The following is a 24,521-nucleotide window of genomic DNA, read 5'->3' on the forward strand; positions in this document are numbered from 1 at the left end:
GTAGCCTGTACTTCCCGAGAACGAACATCCAACCCCCTCCATGCTTGTACAGCAGGGGGAGGAGTAATTGCCTCTGGAGGCCTGTGATGCAGTCTCCACTGACCCTGCAAAAGTGCTGTAACCTCTGCCTGACCTGCTTGTAGGTTGCTCAGGAGGGGAGCTGAGAAGTGACAGGAAAAAGGTTTTGTATGCAGTTTATGAGTTAAGAGAATATTACTTAATTGTGGGTTTGATGGAAAACATTATGTGAGGTTGGTTCAGATCTTTCCAGAGGTCTGCCAGCAACCTCAGAAGTGGAGCCTTATTGAAAACAGCTGGGGAGAGGGTTGGCGCCCAGCCTCTCCTTGCTTTTCCATGCCCCAGAGCTGTCTCACTCAGTGGACTGAGCTCAGCCCCAGGACCCTGCCAAAGGCTCTGGCAGCTTCAGCTGGGGACAGGCAGTGGTTCTGCCCAGCTTGGGGCTCCATCTCAAAGATCGAAACCAGTTAAGCTAGGAATTTGCCAGGCCACCAGTCAGTATTTCTTCCAGGTTTTGAAATTAGCCGCTGACTTGAGTTCTTGCAGGATGAGTTAACCAGTGCAACGTTTTCATGGCAGGGGTGTGGGCTGCCTACTGGATGTGTGATGGATGGGCTGTGTTGTCCTTTGAAGTCCTCCCAGCTGTCCTGCTGGGCACCAGCTAGAGAATGAGGATACTGTTCAAAGCACAGCCCTCCTATATGTCCATTTGGAAGCCTCACCCTCCTTTGCTGCAGAGGCTTTTCTATCGGAAGGCTGCTAGCTTTGCTATAGCTGAAGCCCATTTGGTTTTATCCCAACTACTCACCAACCATGTCGATTTCAGCTGACTTTTCTTAAAGGCAAATATGGCATGCCACTCCCTTATTCTTTCACTTCGAAGGGACATTTAGTCACTGCCAGTCTCTCATTTTATTTACTTTCTAAAAATGTGCTCCTAGTAAATTTGCATAATTTGAATTTCAGTAAAATTTTAAAACTTTTTTTTTATTGTTCATGAAAGTAAAATGTGTTCCATACTTTAAAAGATTTGAAATACAGACAGTGTAGAAAACAATCCCGCCATCCAGTGATGACAGCTATTTACACATTGGTAGATTTCCTTTGTATTTTTTTTCTATTGTAACAAGGAAAAAGTATATCGTTATTAAAAGTTACGTTATGGATATTAAGTAACTGGTTTTATATGCTGCCTTTTTAGTTAGTACTTCTTTTTTTTTTTTTTTTTTGAGACAGAGTCTCGCTCTGTTGCCCAGGCTGGAGTGCAGTGGCGCGCTCTTGGTTACTGCAAGCTCCACCTCCCAGGTTCACACCATTCTCCTGCCTCAGTCTCCAGAGTAGCTGGGACTACAGGCGCCCGCCACAATACCTGGCTAATTGTTTTTTTGGATTTTTAGTAGAGACAGCGTTTCACCATGTTAGCCAGGATGGTCTTGATCTCCTGACTTCGTGATCTGCCTACCTCGGCCTCCCGAAGTGCTGGGATTACAGGCGTGAGCCACCGCGCCCAGCCCCTTTTTAGTTAATGCTTTCTCATGTTCTTTAAAATTCTTCAAGATAAATCTTAATAGTTATATAGTATTTTGGTCTTATAATTATTTCAAATAGACTATGTTTTTGATACTTTGATTTCTAATATTTAATCGTTTAAATAAATTAAACTTATATCCATCTTCATGGACATCTTTGCTAATTCCTAAGAGATATTAGAAATAGAAGTATTGAATCTTTTTAAGTCTTTGGATAGCTATTTCCAAATTGTTAAAAATAGCCTTATAAGGTCAACATTACTATGCTAATTTTATAGGTAAGAAAAATGAAGTTTAAATTATTACCCTCCCTTCAGCAATGTGTAAGAATGTAATTTTCTCACACTCATAAGCACTAGTTATCCCTTTACCTATTAACACATTTTTAAATGAAAAATGTCACATTTTATTTTATATTTGCTTGATTAATTTTAAATTAAACATTTTTATATGTTTGGCTACTACTTCAGAAACTTCTTGTTCCTGTCCTTTACTTTTTTCCTTCTGTGTTCTTTTTATTTAGTCATGTAAACTTTTTATATCTTAAAAATGTTCACCTTTTTTACATATATATTTGAAATATTTTTAATGTGTTTACCTTTTAATTGTTATCCTAAGTTTACTTTTGTACAGAAATTTTAAATTTTAATGGTCACATGTCTTTATGCTTTCCACTATTAGTGTCATGCCTGGAATCTCTAAGATTATGTCCACATTTCTTCTAGCTTTTTTTACTTTTAACATTTTAATCAAAATGGATGTTTCTGTGTATAATGTGAGGAAGAAATCTTCAATAGGATTTTTTTTTCAAGTTATCCATACTTACTGAATAATCTATTCTTTTCCCATTAGTTTGAGATCAGCTTTACTGTGTACTGAAGTCTTATGTATAGAGTTTGTTTTAGGATTTTTCTGGACTATTTCATTAGTCAATATGTGAACCAAAATGGTTTTAATAATTGTAGCTTTTTAACATTCCGTATCTAATCATATAATCCTACTGGTTACGTTTAATACAAGAACAAAGTATTTCTCTTTATATATCGAAGACTTCTCACATGTTGTTTAGAAAGTTTTGAAACTTTAATTATATAGGATCTTCATGTTTCTTAAGTTTTTTCCTGGGTGAAGTGTGTGTGCATACCTTTCCTAATGGTAATAGCTACTAGATATGAAAACAGTTTTAACTTTTGAGTAGTTTATAACTGGCTAAAGCCGATATCAGAGGTATAGATGGTTTCCACCTTATGATAGTTCAGCTTATACATTGTCAACTTTATGCAAAAATGATACACATTCATTAGAAGCTGTACTTCAAGTACCCCCACAACCATTGTTTTTCACTTTCAGTGCTCAATACATTACATGAGATATTCAATGTTGTGTTATATAATAGGCCTTGTGTTAGATGATTTTGCCCAACTGTAAGCTAATGTAAGTATTCTGAGCATGTTTAAGGGAGGCTAGGCTAAGCTATGATGTTTGATGAGTCACTGTATTTAATGCATTTTCAACTTAGAAAATGTTCGACTTAGGATGAGCTTATTGGGATGTAGGCCATCATAAATTAAGGAGCATCTGTATATGCATAGCCTTTAATGCTTTTATCATTGAACAAAAGTTACTAAAAATTAGTGAGCCAATCATTCAACTCACAAAATCAAAGGCTAGAACAAGCCAAAGGAAAGCAGAGGCAAAACATTTATATAAAAGGAGAAATGAGTTTATTACAAAGAGAAAAACAATATTTAGGAGTCAACTTAAGGACTGGTCTTAGAAATAGGAAATAGGCCAACCCTACTAGGCCATTCAAAGAAAAACAGAAAATACACCTAACATTTGGAAATGGGACTCTAACCACTGATCTGTAGTTAATAAAAATGAGATTTTCAGGGTAAACTCTGATTTGAAGATATTGAAAGAAGTAGATGCTTTTCTAAGAAAATTAACTTAAAAAGAAGTTGAAAACCTGAAAAGTTCAGTGGAAAAAACTGGAACAGTTGAAGAAATACATCCTGAGAAAGTTCTGGATCCACATAGTTTTATAGATGAGTTCATTAAAACCTTCAAGGAGTAGATCATTCCAAGCTCTGTATTTGTAGCACAAAGGTTATTTACAGTATGAAATGGAATATTTATTCCATAGTCTTTCTCACCTTTATACACTCAATTCCGTGAAATTCTTGGAAAACTAGGATTGGGGTTGTAAGGCATCTTAGAGGGTAGGAAGGCTTCTTCTGACAACATCCCAGCCAGACGGCTCTCCAGCCTTCTATGAACATTCTGGGGACAGGGATCTACCATGTCACAGTTGGTCCATTTGGTTGTTGAGGCATTGTTGGTCTTACTTATATGAACCTAAATCTGCCTCTGGAGAATTTTGGACCCATTTCTCCTTGGCCTGTCCTCTGGCACTACATAGCATGTAGACTTTTATACAAGAGCTCATCATATATTTGAAGACAGATGTGCCCTCCTTTTGGTGTGTTTTACTCCAGGCTAAATAGACCAACTTCCCTCAACTAAACTTTATGTTCCTTCAATAAACATCTGTTGAGCACCTGCCAGGTGCCAGCCGGACATTGGGCATCATCCCCTCACACAACATGAGCCCCTTCCTCAGTATCCTATTAACACGTGGCACTTGTACCTGGATGCAGTCCGTCAGTGATGCCCATGTGGAATGGGACTGCCCACTCCCTGTGTGGACACCATGCTCTATTAATACGGCTTAAGGTTAAATCATGTTTAAAAGACTCATGCTTGGCTCCTTTGATGTGAGCTGCCCTTCCACCCTAATTTTGTCTAGTTGATGATTTAGAACCTTCACAAGACGTATTCTCTCCTAATATATCTTGATTCGGACCTTTGTTCTTTTATTTTATTTTGAGAAAGCGTTTTGCTCTTGTTGCCCAGGTTGGAATACAATGGCATGATCTCGGCTCACTGCAACCTCTGCCTCCAAGGTTCAACCGATTCTCCTGCCTCAGCCTCCCAAGTATCTGGGATTACAGGTGCCCACCACCACACCCAGCTAATTTTTTTTTTTTTTTTTTTTTTTGTATTTTTAGTAGAGATGGGGTTTCACCATGTTGGTCAGCCTGGTCTCGAACTCCTGACCTCAGGTGATCCACCCACTTCAGCCTCCAAAACTGCTGGAATTACAGGCATGAGCCACTGCACCCGGCCTGACTTTGTTCTTTTAGAACATTGATTCTATCAGCCAATATGTATACTCCCAGGATTAATGCCAACTTTAGTACTCGTGAGCAGCCTTGTAGTCCATTCAAGTAATAAATTCAACAGAATAAAAATGTTCAGCAAAAGAGAAATAGGAAGTCCTAGGACCTACCAGAGAGACCATGACATTAATTTAAAAATACTTATTGATCACCTACTATGTGCCAGTCATTGTACTGGGAGTTGGTAGTTCACTGGTGAGCCAAAGCTTTGTAGCTCTTTCCACAAACAGTTACAGTTTAGTGCAACGAGACAGGCAGGAGTAACTGTGCACACAGATGAATTATAAGCTGTGATGAGGCCCACTGAAGGAAATCCTGGGGTGCAATGAGAGCATAACAACATGACTTAGTTTGGGAAATCAACAAAGGTGTCTCTGAAGTGACACCCAGGCTGGGATATAAAGACTGGAGGGAGAGACATCAGTCAGCTAGCCACTCAGTGCTGCCAAAAGGAAGTGGCCGTGCTGAGTGTGGAGACAAGTTCAGAATAGGTGTAATGCCTGTTTCCCTCTCATGAGTAAGTCACAGTCTTGCAGTAAGTTGTGCCAAATATACCTGGAATGAATAAAAACATAACCCGTGTTACTGGCATAAGGGCTGTCGCCTCAGATTGTCATGAGCCATTCTGGTTTAAAATATTCTCATTTTTCCAGTAAAGTCATCCAAATATGCTTGGAGTTCCAGTATTTTGATGTTGAAACTTTTATAGCACCAACTCCTTCTTGCACCTGGAGGCTGCTCGTAAATCTCTCGTCAGATAATGTGTACTGATTTTTTTAATGGAAAATATGGTCCTGTGCTTGGTGTAGGGCAGAGAGAAATGTGGAAGGTGATGTCATGGTGATTAGTTGTCTCAGATTTTCTGGGATGGGCCTGATTTTAAGTAGTGTGCACTGTGATCAGATCAGCATGCACTCATTTTTAACACGTGATCACCGTAGGTAATAGTGTAGGTGCTGCAAGGTGAAAGCAGGGCAAGATCAGAGGCAGCCAGAGTAACTGGGGAGGCTCTCTAGAGGCAGAGCAAGTGGTCCTGGAGGAGCAGGCAGAGAGGCGAAGAGTGCACTGGTGTGGCCTTTTGGAATTGCTCCTCGCTTGGCTCTGCCAGCAGTGCACATTTCTAAGGCCCCTATCCTGTTCACCAGACAGCCAGACAGTGTATGGTGAAGATGTTTCGAAAGGACACAATTAGGAGGAAAAATCTGATGTATGACACATCCCATAGACAAATAGAAATAGAACTATGATTATCTCCTTTTGCGACAAGGAAGTAAGTAAAACTTGATTGTACCAGCATTTAGCCCTGGCTTTAGAGTATTATTTTTCAGACTTACAAGCAAATACTACCTACTTAGAGGTAGAACTGAGTCCCCATTACCCAATCTCTGGGTGTATTTATAGAACTAGGTCCACTGTGGCCAGGGGCCAGGAGCAGCAGTGGCCTGAGCCCTGCATGGGGTTAGGGGTCTTTGCCTTAGAGAGGGTCTGGGTGAGTCATTCAGGTTAGGGCTGTCCTTATTGAATGCGTCTTCCCTTCAGGTAACATAGCTGAGCAGTCAGTGCTGAGAATTCTGACTCTGCCCTCACCTGTATTTGATGGCAGTCCTTCCCAGGGGCAGAAGACGCAGCTGAGGGCCAGGGAAACATTGGTTTTTTCATTTCCCCCTGTCCAGCAAAAGGAAGGGAAAAACATCAAGCTTGGAAATGGGACCCTGGACCCAATTGTAAAGCTCTTAGAAAAGGCTTTGGAGTAAGCACTGCTCTCATGCTTGCATCCTGCAGCTGGGGTCGAAGGGCTCTCCAGACCTTCCTGCTTCTTTTGGGCTGCGGGCTGTCCTGGTTCCCCTCCGCTTCTAGGGCAACAGCCCTGCTGGGCAGCAGTGTCAGCCAAGTGATCACTGTGAGAAGCTGCTGCTGAGAGGCCAGGAGTTCGGTCAGCGTGCCCAGATCCTAGGGGCTCCTTTAGAAGCCAAGTGGTGATGGTAGGAGTCCAGGCTCTCTTAGGCTGAAGAGGACTCTTTAGAGTGTAACAAGTTTGCAGACCCTTCCAATACCTAACCCAAAGCTGACCCTTTTAAAACACAAAATAAAGTCATCTTCTCAAGAGCCACCGGGCCTCTCTCAGCAGCCCCCTCCCCGGAAGGCACCTACAGGCATCATTCATCCTTAGCAAGTACTTCTCCCTGTCACTTCCTGACACCCCCATGGGACTGCTACCCACCCATCCTTACTTCTTCCCCACTCCTCAGACCTGGAGGTCACTATGGCTAATGTGCTTAGTGCAGCAAAGGCCTTAGGGCAGCCCTGGCACCAGCCATGCATTTGTTTTTGTTTACAGACAGAGTCTCACCCTGTCACCCAGGCTGGAGTGCAGTGGCATAACCTCCGCTCACTGCAACCTCCACCTCCCAGGTTCAAGCAATTCTCCTGCCTCAGCCTCCTGAGTATCTGGGATTACAGGCGCAAGCCACTATGCTCGGCTAATTTTTGTATTTTCAGTAGCGGCGGGGTTTCGTCATGTTGGCCAGGCTGGTCTCGAACTCCTGACCTCAGGTGATCTGCCAACCTCGGCCTCCCAAAGTGCTGGAATTACAGGCATGAGCCACCACACCCAGCCTCATGCACTTGTTTTTAACAGAAGAATGGGTTGCGCTGCCCCTGAAATTCTCTGAGCTGGGTGGTCTGAGCAGTTGTCTGTACTGAGACCAAGCCCTACCTGCCGGCTTCTCAACCCGCTGCTTTTGTCTAATGGTGGCTCAGCTGGTTCCCCGCCCCCACCATTTCTTCCCAATCCTTCCTCCCTGAGGATCACAGACTTGAAAGGGACGCTGGTGGGAGGGGGAAAGGAAAGTTTGAGTTTTGTTTTTTACTACATAACTGGGCAGCTTTTCCCTCCATTTTTCCAGATGCTTCTTTAGAAAAGAGATTTCAGTGGCATGGACTGGGAAGTCTAATTCTGCTTTAAATGTGTGTTTTGAACCAGGACTCTGACCCCTTTGGTGCTCCCCAGCCCCCAGGCAGGCCACCAACAAATACCCAGAGAACAACCACAGGCAGGGCTTGCTCACAATGGGTCCTGATTGGAGCGTTGTTGCTATGTGTTTCTTTTCTTTTCTGCAACTCCTGGGCCATTGCCCTAAAATTCCTGAGCAATAACCTGTGAGAGGGCGGTGCCCTGTGGAACTAAGTTGGCAAGAGCCAATAGTTCAGGTGGAAGTGGCTGAGGAGAGCTACTCTGGTTCAGCAGGAGCTGTTTATGTGCTGGCATGACCTAGAATCTGCCTTGGCTCACAACCTGGGGTCTCCGAGGATCCCTCCTAAGGTGGGCAGGGCTATTGGGAGCCATCTCGCATCTAGTGCAAACTGGGTTCGCCCTTTCCCTACAAACCCTTAGGCACCAGCCCCAGCCCTATAAGTCACCCCTACTGCTGCTCCCCTGGGGCAGATGCTGTATTAAGAAGTGGTTCTACCTTCCTGCTCAACTCACAGCAACAACTCACAGCCCTCACCCTCCTCCGTGCTCCCATGGTCCTCAGCACACGCCTCTTCCACAGCCCTGACTGCATGTGCTGTGGGCCTTGAGGCTGCGAGCCACTTCTGGGCGGCCTGGAGCAAAGGCCTGTGTGATCATGGGCCAGAGAAGGGGGAATGAGGGTGGAGAGAAATAGGCAGACCAGGTCATATTCAAAGCACAATGAGAACTCATTGGAAATTTTCAAAACAGAGAGGTGGCTTTGGTCTGATTTATTTATTATAAGGCAGTGTAACATTTAGCAAAGGGATAAACATATAGCTAATTGAAACAGAACAGAGAGTTCAGAAATGGAGTTATATATATTGTCTCACTGACATTTTTGTTGTGGTAAAATATACATAAAATGAAATCTACCACTTTAATCATTTATAAGTGGACAGTTCAGCGGCACTCAGTACGTTCACACTGTTGCACAACCATCACTACCATTTATCTCTGGAACCTTTCCGCCTTGTAAAACTAAAAGTTCATACCCATTAAACAATAACTTCTTACTTCCTTTCCTTCTAGCCCCTGGCAACCACCATTCTACTTTCTGTCTCTATGAATTTGACTATTCTGAGTACCTCGCGTAAGTGGAATTACGTAGTATTTGTCCTTTGTCACCGTCTTACTTTACTTAGCATAATGTCTTCAAGGTTCACCAGCGTAGCATATGTCAGCATTTGCTTCCTTTTTAAATTTTTCCCTATGTAATGCCAAACCACATAACCTTCCTTTTTAAGGCTGAATAATATCCCATTATACACATATATCATATTTTGCTTGTCCATTTATCTGTTGATGCACATTTGGGTTGCTTTCACTATCTGGATGTTGTGAATAATGCTGTCATGAATGTGGGTATACAAATTCCTTCTTTCTTTTTTTTTTTTTTTATTTATTTATTTTTTTTGAGACGGAGTCTCGCTCTGTCGCCGGGCTGGAGTGCAGTGGCCGGACCTCAGCTCACTGCAAGCTCCGCCTCCCGGGTTCCCGCCATTCTCCTGCCTCAGCCTCCCGAGTAGCTGGGACCACAGGCGCCCGCCACCTCGCCCGGCTAGTTTTTTGTATTTTTAGTAGAGACGGGGTTTCACCGTATTAGCCAGGATGGTCTCGATCTCCTGACCTCGTGATCCGCCCGTCTCGGCCTCCCAAAGTGCTGGGATTACAGGCTTGAGCCACCACGCCCAGCTCTTTTTTTGTGTGTGTGAGATGGAATCTCACCCTGTTGCCCAGGCTAGAGGCAATGGCACAATCTTGGCTCACTGCAACCTCTGCCTCCTGTATTCAAGCAATTCTCCTGCCTCAGCCTGCCGAGTAGCTGGGATTACAGGCGTGCGCCACGACCCCCGGCTAATTTTTGAATTTTTAGTAGAGATGGGGTTTCACCATGTTGACCAGGCTGGTCTCGAATGCCTGACCTCAGGTGATCCACCCGCCTCAGCCTCCCAAAGTGCTGGGATTACAGGTGTGAGCCACCACACCTGGCCTGGTTGTACAAATTTCTGTTCAAGTCCCTGCTTTCAATTATTTTAAGTATATGCTCAGAAGTGGAATTGCTGGATCATATGATAATTGAACTTTAATTTTTTGAAAAACTCTGCCATTTTACATTTCCACCAGCGGTGTGCGAGGGTTCCAATTTCTCCATGTCCTTGCCCATACTTGTTATTTTCTGTTGCTTTTTTTTTAAATAATGGTGTCCTTAAGATGAGTTTTTAAAGAAAGAAAATGAAAACTTATAAACCTATGAGGACAGAGAGAATGAGGAGAGACAACAGCAAATGAGAGATGTGAACAAACTGGTAGATGATGGCATGTGAATAGATGGTTGGCTGAGTTGGGTTTCAGTCTTCTGTTGCACTATGCCTGTGGTTAGGGGAGTGAGCAATGATGAAAGTAAGCCTGTTTGTGCCAGAAAATGTCTGAAGAGGCTGAGAAATTGGAAGATGACATACTTCCAGAGCCTAGGTTGCAAAGTGAAGCTGAAAAACTGGAAGATGAAAGGTCTGATAAGGAGCAGTGAGGCCCCGGGTCCCCCCTGTAGTCCATGCCCCAGGCCTCTCTCCTCCCGTACACCCAAGGAGACCGAAAGCTCCTCCACGGAGAGGCCGAAGCTAACCAGCTCTCATCCTGGACATGAGGTACAGCTGCAGACAGGGCGAGGCGCTGCACTCAAAAGGGAGAGGCGCTGAGTGAAAGTCAGCATGTGGAAAATAACCAACTCACCCTCCCACCCCACCTTGGTCTTCCCTCACTCAGCGTACTAAATGCTGCTAGACAGACTTAATTGCTGTACCCACCCTTCACCCCACACCACCAAAGCAGCAACTAGGAAGATGCCTTTTTATGGAAACTGATCATCTCAAGGGAGAAGATCTGCAGATATTGATGTTGATGTTTAATATTCAATCCCTCTACCATGAGGTCTGACACATTGACAGGTCCCATCTGTACACCTGGAACTTCGTATTTCCTCACTTACATACAGGAAAAATCAGTAAAGGATCATCGGATGTCCAAGGGAATCCTCTGTTATGGAACAGACATAAAGAACTGAACAAGGAACCAAGTAGAAACAGAAGACTACAGGAAACAGAACTTCAAAGAAGTTTCTCTCACCTCAGAGATAAGATGTTATGTCCATTAAGCAAGAAGAGAAGACAATTCAAAACAATTTTGAAAAATTGAAAAAGGGTTTTTTGAAGTTAATAATAGCCAAAATAATAAATTCAATATAGTAGTTGGAAAATAAAGTCAAAGAAATCTCCTGGAGAGAATAAAAAGACTGAGGTGGGAAAAGTGTGAAAAGAAATGTAGGTCAGTCTAATAGGGCTCACGTCCAGTTCATGGGCGTTCCATGAAGAGAACATCAAGGAAAACAGTAGAGAGAGAATTCTCAAAACACAAACATTCCTCAAAACTGAAAGACATGCATTGCCAGTAATGAAAGTATCTACCAACGGTCTGACGGACAGTGAACAAAGACCCACGCCAAGTCAGGTCATCATGAAATTCTAGAATATCAAAATGAAGAAAAGATTCTAAGAGTTTGAAAGGAAAATACACACACAACCTCACACACATAATAGGTCACAGATGATGGATCAGGGAGTCAGTGTGGCATTATCGCTCTCAAACAGCAACACTGGTTGCCAGAATTGCCTTCAAATGCCACGAAGCAATATCTTCAGAGTTCTGAAGAAAAAAAAGGTTTCCACTTAAAATGCCATCTCCAGACAAAATGTCAGTTGAGTATAAAGGTAGAATGTGGATACTTTTGGAAATGCCAGATCTAAAAATTTTTAACTTTCCATCCGTTCATTCTTAGGAAACTACTGAAATGGTATTCTACCAGAATGGTGGCATAGAATGAGAAATTTCCAAGAGGATGGTGAAGGAATGTCCCAGGACCACTATGCATCAAGCCCAGAAAACATCCGGTTTAGATTAGAGGAGGATGACAAAATGTTCCAGGAGGGATATCTCTAAAGGAGAAAACAATAACAGCAACTGATGAATTATCTGAGCATTTGACCATTACTGAGAAGAATTTATGGTTCTCTTAAGAAGTTGGAGTCCTTAAAAAACTAAGGAAATCAAAGTAAAGCAGTTATTAACTCCAGGAAAATAAAAAGTTCAAGATATTTCTTGTAATATACTATGTGGCATGGCAGTGAGCAAAGTTAGAATGTAGTGAAGACCACAATTTTTGTCATGTCAATGTGTAATGTCATTTTGCGGGGGTAAGGGATGGATTTATGTGGGGGCAGATTTGAGAGCTAGAAGTTCACATTCCATATAGAGAACTTAAGAGATTGTCTTAGTCCATTTAAAGTTTGTGCTGCTATAACAAAATACCACAGACCGAGTAATTTATAAACAAGAGGAATTTATTTCACACAGCCCTAGAGGCTGAGAAGTCTAAGATCAATGCACCACTTGGTGAGGACCAGTCTTTCTGTTTCCAAGAGAACACCTGTTGCTGCATCCTCCAAAGGGAATGAATGCCATGTCATCCCATGGTGGAAAGCAGAAGGGCAAAAAGGGGCAAACTACCTCCGTCAAGCCCTATTCTAAAGGGCACTTAACCCCTTCATGAAGGTTCTGCCCTCGTGAGCCACACCTCCTATTGCTGTAGCATTGATGATTAAGTTTCAGCATGAACTTTAGAGGGGACAAAAACACTCAAACCATAGCAGAGATAATGCATAAAAATAAAAAGAATAAAGTAGGCCAGGTGCGGTGGCTCACACCTGTAATCCCAGCAACTCTGGGAGGTCGAGATGGGCGGATCGCTTGAGCCCAGGAGTTCGAGACCAGCCTGGGCAACATGGCGAAATCCCATCTTTACCAAAAATATGAAAAATTAGCCAGGCATGGTGGCATGTGTCTGTGGTCCCAGCTACTTGGGAGGCTCTGGTGGGAGGATCGCTTGAGCATGGGAGGAAGAGGTTGCAGTGAGCCAAGATCTGCCACTGCACTCCAGCCTAGGTGACAAAGTGAGACCCCATCTCCAAAAAAGAAAAAAAAAAAAAAGAAAAGAGAATAAACTAGTAGTTGTGTAAGACTGTTGTTTAGGAATAATGGAAGAAATATCAGAAGAAATGACTAAAAGCGTTGAAGGTGATTGCCCTCAAGGAAGTAGAAATGGGAGTGGGAGGGCAGCCTGCGTTCTTATGACTTATAGTACCAATTCACGTTTTTAACCGTGTATGGGTGTTTTGGTGAGAATAAAAATATATATATTATTTGAGGCGGAGTTTCGCTTTTGTTGCCCAGGCTGGAGTGCAATGGCGTGATCTTGGCTCACTGCAACCCTCCGCCTCCCGGGTTCAAGTGATTCTCCTGCCTCAGCCTCCTGAGTAGCTGGGATTACAGGCGCCCACCACCACGCCCAGCTGATTTTTTGTATTTTTAGTAGAGATGAGGTTTCACCATGTTGACCAGGCTAGTCTCAAATTCCTGACCTCAGGCAATCCACCTGCCTCGACCTCCCAAAGTGCTGGGATTACGGGCGTAAGCCACCACGTCTGGTCGAGAATAAAAATGTTTTAATAAAGATCTGTTTTTTTAGCCTAACGACCAGTCAGACACTAACATGGCATGAGGAACAACTTTTGATTCCTTCTCTGACATGATTCTCTATGCAAATCATGATGCCTTTGGGCAGCTCGGGACATGGGGCAGACATTCGAGCTTAAAGGGACATTTTCATGAGGCTGCGTCTGCCACTTGTGCCAGGTATTTTCCAACAGAGTCACAGAGATGCTCTCCTGGCCATGTGGATGCAGGTGGCATAAAAGATCCTGCTTTCATAGCCCCACCTGCTCTACTCCATCCCTCACAGCTGCCACCTGGGAGAGTCTGAGCAGAATGCATGCTTTGTGTGGTGGATTCCGACCCAACGTGGAGCAGGTGTTGGGTCACACAGACAGGCTGCAGAGACCAGAAATTCTGAAACAAAGCCAAGGAAGCCAAGTCATGATGTTCTCAGGGTGTTGAGAACCTCAGGTCACTTTTGCCCACCCCTGCTTTTAAACAGAAATTGTCAGAAAATAAGACAGAACAATCTGTGGTCAGTGTCTGAGTCTTCATGGAGGGGTAATAGTCTCTGTGTTGTTCGGGGAGCCGCCCTCTGCTCCATCCTTACTGCCAGTGAAGTATGTCTCTCCCTCTCTCCAGGTCCAATCATGACTGGCTAAAAATTTCAGATTTATTATCCAGATTTATTTCCTGACACTCACCCATCCTTCTTGAAATTCCAGGGCTGCATTAGTCAGTGAGGCAGAAATCCAGGGGATGGTCTCTGTCTCCAAGGCTCAAATGGTATTTTGGGAGTGGAGTAATGGCACAGTAGAACTGCAGACTGGATATTTGTTTTAAAATGTGTTTTTTAATAATACATAAAAACAAAGATCACTTTTCAAATTGGGTTTCGGTCTTTAAATAAAAATAATAAGCCAATTCAACCAGAGCAGAATGTTCTCAGTTAAAGTGTTAGATTTTTACCTAGTTAAGAGTGTGATGCCTTGAAGTTGTCTCTAAGAATACAAGTTGTGTAACATGAGGTATACCAAGCCCAGAAGTTTATATGTTCTGATATTTCTTAGGGCAGAAGTAGTTTCATGCCATTAACAAAGCTGGGAGTGAAATGGAGTTTAGGGTACCTCATTATAAAAAAAAAAAAATTATTGACTTTGAAGAAAAGAAGAGAGGAAGAGTCTAACCTTTAGAATCTATTAATGTGGTATTGTACATGTGCTATCTCATTTAACTGTAAACTTCTCAGCTGGGCGTGATGGCTCACACCTGTAATCCCAGCACTTTGGGAGGCCAAGGCGGGTGGATCACCTGAGGTCGAGAGTTCAAGACCAGCCTGACCAACATGGAGAAACCCCGTCTCAACTAAAAATACAAAATTAGCCAGGTGTGCTGGTGCATGCCTGTAATCACAGCTACTCGGGAGGCTGAGGCAGGAGAGTCACTTGAACCCGGGAGGCAGAGATTGCCATGAACGGAGATTGTGCCATTACACTCCAGCCTGGACAACAAGAGCAAAACTCTGTCTCATACACACATACATACATACATACATACATCTCCATGGAAGTAGATTCTGGTATCATCCCCACTTTGCAGTTACGTAAACTCAGAGCCAAATAAGTAACATGCTCAATGTCGGGCAGCTGATGATTGATACAGCCCACATCCGCACGTAGATCTGTCTGACTCCAAAGGCCATATACCTTCTTGAAGTAAGTAGGTGGGACATTTTTTTGCAGGTGACAGAAACTCCAGCTGGGTTAAGCAAAAGAGATGTATTGTCTCATATACCTGAGTGGGTCCAGAGTCTACTACAACTCTGTCAACTCTGTCTCCATTTCTTCTCTTCACTGTATATATCAGCTCTTATTCTGCAGATGGCTTCCGCCTTTTGGGAGGAGGCAAGAAAATGGATAATGGGGGTTGGGAGAAAATGACTGCAGATAACCTAAGTCTTATATCTTACGAGTTTTGGGTCTCTGTGAAAAGAGCTTTGGTCTCTCAATATTCAAAGATAAAATTGTAGGGAAGATCTCTCATTGACTGGCTTGGAACATATGCCCATTGTTTGAGACCAAGTGCTTTAGCCAGGAGGCATTTTACCAATTGGCATCCCCACTGGGTCTCACACATAATAGATGGAAAGGGAGGGGGCACTTCCTCCAAAGGAGAGAAATGCTGCTTACACTGGCAGGCAGGAGAGCCTAGCAAATCAAAACCATGCCAAACCACAGCATTAATTTGTTAAACCTCTGCAATGCCACATGCCTCTCATTAATACTTAATATGTCTGAGAGTGCATCTCAATTTGGTAGCAGAAACTGGAGAGCTGCCACAGAAGAGTGATCTCCTGGGCTTGCTCCTCCAGCTGAAGACATGGTATCCGTGGAGACCCATGGCGAGAGAGAGTACAGCCAGAATCCCAAAGTTTTGTGTAGAGGTTCCGGAGAGGCTGGAGCCCCACAACTGTCCCAGAAGGGCTGGGAGTTAAACCAGAAGGAGACCTGTTTTGCTATGAAATGCATTTAGGGGAAAACAATGCATTTAAGGGAATAAGGAAAGTATCAACGTGAGAGGTTGCCCATTACACTTAAAATTCTATGTCTTTGGCCGGGCACAGTGGCTCACACCTATAATCCTAGCACTTTGGGAGGCCAACGCAGGCAGATCTTTTGAGCCCAGGAGTTCAAGACCAGCCTGGGCAACATGGAAAAACCCCATGTCTACAAATGTACAAAAAAGTAGCTGGGCATAGTGGCATATGCCTGTAGTCCCTGCCAGTTGGGAGGTTGTTGAGATAGGAGAATCACCTGAGCCCAGGAGTTCAAGGCTGCAATGAGCTGATTGTGCCACTGCACTCTAGCCTGGGCAACAGAGTGAGAACCTGTCTCAGAAAAAAAATAAAAAATAAAAATCTGTGTCTTTGTTGGGCTTCTCGAAAGGGTTTTAGATGCTTATATCCTGAAAAGGGAATCAAAAAGTTGCATGTGTTGATAAGGTTGGTCTAGATAAAAGCAACCTTTGATTAAGCGGTCCACAAGGGCTTGAATTGTAACCCCCAGCTACAGAGCTATAACTTGCCTTGTGTTTTCAGTGACAGAAGCAAGTCGTCAGCTTTGCAGATGTCGAGGTGCAGGGATTCCTATGTCTCGGGTCATAGGATAAGAAAGCATGCCATAGGAAGTGAGAGTGGCTGATCACAGAGAAAGAGACTTTGAGCGTCTGTCCCTGGAGACCCACATGGCATTTGCTGAGCCATTCAGAGGAACGATTCTCTGCATGCTGGTTTAATTTCCACGGAAGCACTTCTGTCCTCACTGGTTTACAAGTTGGGCTTGGGGTGGGGAGTGCCCAGCAGTTTAAGCCTCTCACTAATTGCTGTTTTTAGCTGGTATGATCTCTTCCTGATGGGTTCTGTGGGTTCAGTTAAGGCTTTTGACTGTTGGCAATGGGATTATTCAAAGCCTTAATTAAGTGCCTGCCTGCTTATGGGGCTGAGTGCCAGTTGCTGACACAGACGCAGGCTCCGAAGCTTGGTCATGCCATGCCCCTGGCTCACCCTTCACTGTTCACCCTCATAACATACCCATGAGGTAAGTTTTATAGACTTTTTCTGTGGTCTGATTTGTTTGGGGTGTTAATGTTTTCCCTTTTTTTTTTTTTTGTGCAACCATGTCCATTTATTATCTGAGTGAGCTTATACTTGCAGATGGGGCAGAAGAAGATAGATTCTTCTTCAGTGAATCCCTCAGCACCATTGGTTTTATTTCCTGCTATTTTTCAGTTTTTAGTCAGCAGTCCTCTTCTAGTCTTTTGTCATAGGAGGAACAACACTTGTAACAGGGTAAGAAGTTCAGAGTAATGTGCTACAGGCAGGCAGCAATCATGAATACATAGACAGTGTTGCAGAATGAGACTTTGTCAGCTTACGGGAGATGTCCATCCAGAAGAGTTCCTTAATGTCCCCTCCTCCAGGTCCAGCCTTTCCCAGCATCCATTCAGTTACTTAACAATCAAGTAAATATTCATTGACAGCCCCTTGGGTCTGTTGTTCCCAGCCCTAAAGATTCTTCAGCTCACTGCTCATATCTTCTTGGTGCATCTTCCCAATCCCCAGTGCCCTGCTGGGCAGTCTGTTTTCTCCCTGGCCTCAGCTCAATCCTGCTTTCTCTCCTTACTGGTCTTCCTCCATCCCTGACGTGGGTAGAGCCTCAGTTCCTTCTTCCTACTCATCTGACCTGTCTGCAGTTGGCCCACGGCAGCTGTGCCCTGCAGCTGTGTGGGTTTGTAGTGTGTGCACTGTACCAGGCCCTGCCAGACGCAAAAGACATGCAGCAGATCTGCAGAATCAGCACAGTCACCCCCTTCCTGCTACTCTCCAAGCTTGAGAAGATGGATATGTGGCTTTGAGTCTTGGAGGGGCTATGGGGACAAAGGATCTGCCACTGCTTTGAGCCCAGGCTATGGTAGCCTGTCCTAAGCAACTGGAGATAAGTTGAAAGCCCTTAATATACATCAGAGCAAAACCAAAACACTTAGTGCTCCAACAGATGTTTTGCTTTTAGTCATTAAGTAAATCTCAAGGCAGCACCAGGTTCTGGAAACTGCCTCTCAAGTGAGACAGGCAGGTAGAATGCAGCGGCCAAGCGGCTGCCTGCTGCCTGCCTGCAGCTCAGGTTTCTCCTCAACCTTCAGCAAGCACAGAATGAGCCCTCATTCCTTTTAAAGGCCTTTTGAGGCCATAAAGGGTTTTAAGGACATTTTATGAAGCTGGAGCACAGTTTTACTATTTAAAATTATTATAGGGGTTATGGTGACTATATCTTTATTTTTATGACAAGTTGTTGGTTATGCCCTTGATTTATTTGATACCGGCTTTTGTTCGAGAACACAACCTCCAATTAAATGTGGTTACTGTGGCAAGAATACGATTCTCTCCTTAGAGTGACCCTCTTTGGGCCCATTTCCAAAACTCATTGTGGTGAAAACTCAGGGCTGTCTATTCATGTTCGTGAGCATTTCTTCTTGTGGTTACTTGGTTTTCTCATATGAAGGATTAGAGGGTACTAAGGCTATGGGTTGGACACAGAGGAGAATGCAGGGGAAAGGAAAGAATCTTCCCTAAGAAGCTAAGTGGGTCACCATTTAAAACCATAATACTTCAGAGATGGAAGGAAACTTAGATATCAAAGGCAATTCCCTCCTTAATAAAAGGAAGGAATTACAACCCAAGAAAGCTGGGACACCAAGCCAGGCCCAGAGTGTGCCAGGCCCTGGCTTGCATGCTAGCCTCTCTGTACCACATTGACTCTCCTAGGGGTGTCTTAGGTACACACCTGGCAGGCACCAATCCTGTCCTACTGCGAATCCAAGGGAGTAGCCCAAGACTTGCTTATGGTGTGATTATAACTTTGGTGAACCATTTGACACTTTCCAAAAGTGGGGAGCAGCTATTGCTTTAACCTATAAGGGATTTAGGGTCTCTTGGAGATAGACGCTTGTTAATACTTTTGGTTTTACAGAACTTATCTCACAAAAAACATGAATTTGCGATGAGGCATGGAGACAACCACTCGACCTGGAAACCAAAATTATGGTCTCCAATCTGCCATTTAAGCCGCCATGTGTGATCATGGCAAACCATCTAATTCTCCAGGCCTCTTTTCTAGGCTGCAAGGGCCCAGTAATATGACTGGCTTTGCGAGCTGTTGTGGACATTGTTGGTGCCCCACCCGTGCGCCTTCATTAGGCCCATCCCCAGCTGCTGTGAGTGTGGTGAGGGCTTGCAGGCAGCGGTCTCTGAAGCCCTGTCTGAGGTTCTGCTTCTGTGTATCTAAACCAAAGACATCTCCCTCATAGCTGCAAGAGTCAGGTAAGAGTCTATACATGGCAGCCCTCTGAAAACTGTGTGATCAAAGGGTTTTTACTGTGCTCTCGATGAAGATCCTGACTGTACAAATCCCTGCTGTGACTTCTTGGTGGAAGGCCTGTGATGACAGCAGATAAGGCAAGCTGGGAGGGCAGGGCTGTTGTCATGCATCCCAAGGATGTGAACCCAGGCTTATTCCTTCACCACCCAGAAGCCCAGGGTAGCGGCAGACAGTAAACATGGATTGATTTTCCATATTGGGAGGGCAGGTATTAAAGTTGCAAATCATTCAGACCTTGGAACTGAAAAGGTCACAAAAATTCCTGCCTTTGCTTCAGGTCCAATGTGCTATAAAAGTATCATAGTGAACTGCAACTTTCTTAAGTGATGCCAGTTTCAGCATATTTTCAAATCCCTAAATATTTATTTTAAGAGGGCATTTCAGAGGTAAGCTTGGGGTATGTGTAGAAAGTGAGAGGAAAAGAGAAAGAGACAGAGGGATCGTGTCCCTGAGGTCTGGAACGTTTGCAATGTCCCCAGTTAATCATTGATGCCCCAGAGCCCAGTGAGCCACCAGAGCTGGCCCTGCTGCAGGGGGCCAGTGTGCTTACTAATGGAATGCCAGGATGCCTTTTGCGCAGTTAATGATTTACCTCCTCCTAGGTGCTTGGCACTCCTGTTCTCTGAAGCTGATAGGAGGCTGCGTGTGATCATCTTCTGACGGTAGACCAGCCCTGCCTAATGGAGTGCAGGAGAAGACAATGATGGTTTGCAGATTCACTGTATGCAGAGTCCTGAGGGCCTTCCTTCTGTAGGAAAGGGTTTCACATGAGAAGAATGCTTTTAACAGTGTAATTGTTGTCTGATGTTCCCCTGCTTGAACGTTTCTGCCTTTAGGGCCGCAAGATGACATTTTATATGGGTGCATGACCTCTGTCACCTTCAAACATGCATAACATTTATTTGCATAGTTCTTTTATTTCCACTGCTAGATTTAAATTCCTTGAGGCCCTTAATAAATTAATGAATGTGCTATATACATTCATTATACAGCACACTGATATAAAAGAAAAGTATTTTTTAAGTACAATTCTTTTTTCTGTTTTGCAAAGGCCAGGTGTACTATTGCAGAACTCTCAGAAACTAATAGTTAACTAAAAAGAAAAGAGGAGGACACCCACAATCCTAACCAACCAGAGACAACAGCTGTTAACACACCATTTTATATTACAGTGGCTGAGACCCTGTGTATCCCGATGGATGCGGTCTCCTTCAACCCTTCAGCCTAAGGTCTGGAACACTTGTTTTGGTGAGGCTGCAATGGCTTTAGGCGTTGTTCACATGTCTTTTGGGGAATCCACTCCAGAGTCTCAGGATTTCCTCCAAAGTACTCAGTCTCTGTCATGAGTACAGTTTAGATTTTGATAGGAAAGGGATATATTTTTGTTTCCAGACATTGTAAATAAGATGGACGATATTGATTTGGAGTTTTATTATTGTTTCTTTTTCACTGAAGCTTGAAAGGCAGTCTTGTGAGATTCACAAACTGGCACTGAGGGGTGACTATATGGAATAATCAAAGAGGGATTGTTCACTTTGGGAGTTTTCCCTGTTATTCAAGGCTTCCTTCCTTAGGAAGCAATCTGCATCCTGGTTACTGAGAATCTGGTCTAAGGGTGGGCTAGGGGCTGAACACCTGGGAAGGAAACTGAGCACAGTCCAAAGACAACGACTGACACTTTTTAGCATAGCTCTTTCCTCCCTTAGTGTGCTTAGGGAAGAGACAGTATTTGGATGTCCAGGCCTGTGTGCGCATGCGTCAATATAGCATGACTCTGTGACCTTGCAGAGGGGTGGGAGGAGGATTATTGCTGCAGATCAGTGAAGCCTTTCTTTGTAAATGCAATCTTGGGGTCATTCAGTGAATTTTGGTTTTGCTTCATCCATTTTCATTCTCTCTTTTCTTGAAGTGGATGCATGGATAAAAACTGTTACTACCACCATTTCGTAATGCAAACAACTTTGTTCTCAGGAAGCTCCTATGTTGCCTTCTATTTTCCAGTGCTAAAATCCTCAATTCTGGGTACTTGGCTCTGCATTAGTGAGCTATTCTGAACCCTGCTCCTCCAAAGATGCGTTAATTCTGAAGAGCCTACTGAGTTTCAGGTGTTTGAAGGCCCTTGGGGAACTTCTTTTCTCTAAAACTCAAAGTAAATTATTTCCTTTGAATTTATCTCTGCATTTTCCCCTCTTTTGAGAGATGTCTTCTCTCTGATTGGGTTGCTGTGAAACTCAGATGATTGCACCACTGCACTCCAGCCTGGGCAACAGAGCAAGACTCCATCTCAAAAAAAAAAAAAGAAAAAAAAGGAAACTCAGATGAGCCAAGTACTTACAGAAGTGCTGAACACTTAGCATTAGCTCTCAGCCAATGTCAGCTGCTAACAACAGTTAGAGAAAGGTGAGTGGTCTAGAGCAGCACTACCCCACAGGAATATCACAAGGCCTGGGTGTAGTTGTAACTTTTCCAGTGACCACATTAAAAAGTAGAAACAAGTGAAATGAATCCTCATACATTTAATTCAACATATCAAAAATACTGCTTTTGAACATCTAATCAATATTTTTAATTATTGAGGTATTTTGACCTTTTTTGTATTGTCTTTGAAACCCAGTGTGTAATGCACACTTACAGTGCAACTCAGTCTCACTGGGCACATTTTGAGTGCTCCATCGCTACCTGTGGCCAGTGGCTACCGTGCTGGGCAGTGCAGGGCCTGAACCTTGCTTCTCAAGGTGAGTTCCAGGGACCAGCAACATCATTAGCATCCGTGAGCTTGTCCCAACTGCAGAATCTCAGGCCACAGCCCGGATCTGTAGAAGCAGAATATGCATTTTAACAGGATCACCAAGTGATTTATTAGCATGTTAGCGTGAGAAGCACTGGTCTAGAATCCCTACACTCAGTCCTCGCCCCCTGGGATTCTAATCTAATCGGTCTAAGGTGGGGCCTGGGCACTAGTGTTTTTTTTAAGCTCCCCTGGATGATTCTAAAATGCTACTGGGCTTGAGAGTCATTTGTGTAGTGGGCTCTGGAGCCAGGATGCCTGACTTTGCCACCTTCTACCTTTGAGACCTTGGGAAATTGCCAAAACTCTCTGTACCTTGATTTCCTTATCTGTAAAATGAGGATGAAATGGGGGTGTTATGAGGATTAAATGAGTTAACACATGTAAAGCACTCGAACAATACCTGACACAGAGAGAGTACTCATGAAATACAGGCTCTTACCCTTTCTTCTTTTTCTTGAAGGTCCGGGGTTACCCAGAGCCCCAGGTGACGTGGCACAGAAACGGGCAACCCATCACCAGTGGGGGCCGCTTTCTGCTGGACTGCGGCATCCGGGGGACCTTCAGCCTAGTGATTCATGCTGTCCACGAGGAGGACAGGGGAAAGTATACCTGTGAAGCCACCAATGGCAGTGGTGCTCGCCAGGTGACAGTGGAGTTGACAGTAGAAGGTGAGTTCCAGGAGGCCTGAGTCCAGGAGGGAGCTGAGCTCTCAGTTTCCCCAAGGCCTGCAGCTCCTGCCTTAGCCCTCTCTTGAAGGATGGAGGAACTGACAAGAGAAAACACACCCCATCCCTGAACTCAGGACCTTCCAATCTAATGGGAGAGATGTGGTCCCTGCGAACAAGGGAGGCATCCAGGAGACAATGTTTGTCAAACTAGGTATCACCTGTCTCCTGCTTGAGCCCTCCCCTGGCTTCCTCTCACACTGCAGCTGAAATCGGACTCCTTAGGATGGTCTTACAGAGCCCCACCCAATCTGGCCCCTCCCTAGCTCTCAGACCCATCTTCTATCACTCTGCGCCTGCTCAGCACACTGTGGTCACACCCGCCTCTGGCCCTTCTTTGAGCAAGGCTACAGGGCCTTCACCCTCGCTGTTCCTTCTGTAAAGGAAGAGCCCTTCCCTCAGCCCTTCACCTGACATTCCCTTCACATCCTTCAGGTCTGTGCTCAGATGTCCGCTTCTTGGAGGCCCTTTCCTGACCATCCCAGTCCTATGATTCTCCATCCTCTCACCCCACTCGAGGTTTTTCTTTTAGGACGTATCACCATCTCACACTGCAGTGTCTCCTTCATCCCGCACCACTAAATGGAAAATTTAGGAGGAGATGGACTTTCTCTGCTCCTTGCCTTATCTCCAACATCTAGAAAGCTTCCTGGCACATGGTAGATACTGAAATATTTGAGGAATGAATGAACAATGTTTATCATAATTAACATCATCTTTAGCGTCATTATGAAATAATACATGCTCATTATTAAAAATTATGTAGCTCAGAAAAATATGTAGGAAGTAAACACATCAATGTGTTAACATATTAGTTAAAAGTAATTGCAAAAGCCACATTACTTTTGCACCAACCTAATATTCTTGTCTTTTTCCCTGCTCTGTACTTTAAAAAATTCTGTTAACTTTAAAACTTCCAGGAGAAGCATTGGACCATAAGTAAAATGTTTTTTTGCTACTAGTGTGTCCTTCTGCCATGCTGAAGCCACTCCACTGGAAAGAATATCTCTAGTTCAGGCTCCTGGCTGATATTTAAAGCCTTTTATATGAGGAAGGACATGGGGTCTGTCAGCCCATCAGAAGTAACACAAGGTTCCCTTGACCCTTCCCGGCCTTTCTAAGCCTGGAAGTTTATAAATCAAGGCTCAGACTCATTTCTCCTCTTTCAGAAGACTGTCCTCCCAATCTGGCTTTCAGGGGACACTAGATGGAGAATTAAGGTAGTCAGGGAAGGTTCCAGAAGGGGGTGAGGTGCGCCTGGGCCAATGGCCACCCTTTGCCCTGTTTTCCCTGTTTCCCCACACCACAGAAGGGCCAACAGGCTGTTTCACAGAGCGGAGCATGCATAGTTTGGATGCTTTCCTTAAATTCTTTAACTGAGTGACTCACTTACTCTAATGACCTTTGAGTGCTTGTGGCTGGGGCATTCCAGATGGAAAGTGACCCCTGCTCAGAGCCTCAGGATGGACCTCAGCTCTGCCATCCTGGTGCTGTGCTTTCCCCTACATGAACCCCCTTTCAGTGCCTGAACTTTGTGTTGACACCTACAAATAAAAATTACCCTGTTCCCTCTTCTGAGTTCCTGTTTAGAGCTGGGGAAACTGAAGGAGCACTGAGTTATGAGTTTGTGCCAATGAGATACATGACTCTAAACCTCTGCACCTGTCTTTCTGCAGGATAAAGGGTTTGACTTTGGTGGTCTCTACAACCTGGACTAGCCCTT

The 24,521-nt window shown here is 44.2% G+C and overlaps 1 protein-coding gene across 6 annotated transcripts in view; it reads left to right on the top strand.

Moving 5' to 3' along the window:
- LOC105470265 (myosin light chain kinase) overlaps positions 1-24,521 on the top strand; it is a 272,694-nt gene that overhangs the window by 111,874 nt on the left and 136,299 nt on the right. For all 6 annotated transcript variants that reach the window (XM_071092340.1, XM_011722063.2, XM_011722065.3 and 3 more), the window contains one exon: positions 22,534-22,741. In XM_071092340.1, coding sequence (XP_070948441.1) covers positions 22,534-22,741 — 208 coding nt within the window. The remainder of the gene's footprint in view (positions 1-22,533; positions 22,742-24,521) is intronic.

This window comes from Macaca nemestrina, chromosome 2, assembly GCF_043159975.1.
Source record: "Macaca nemestrina isolate mMacNem1 chromosome 2, mMacNem.hap1, whole genome shotgun sequence".
In the NCBI taxonomy this organism is placed as follows: domain Eukaryota; kingdom Metazoa; phylum Chordata; class Mammalia; order Primates; family Cercopithecidae; genus Macaca; species Macaca nemestrina.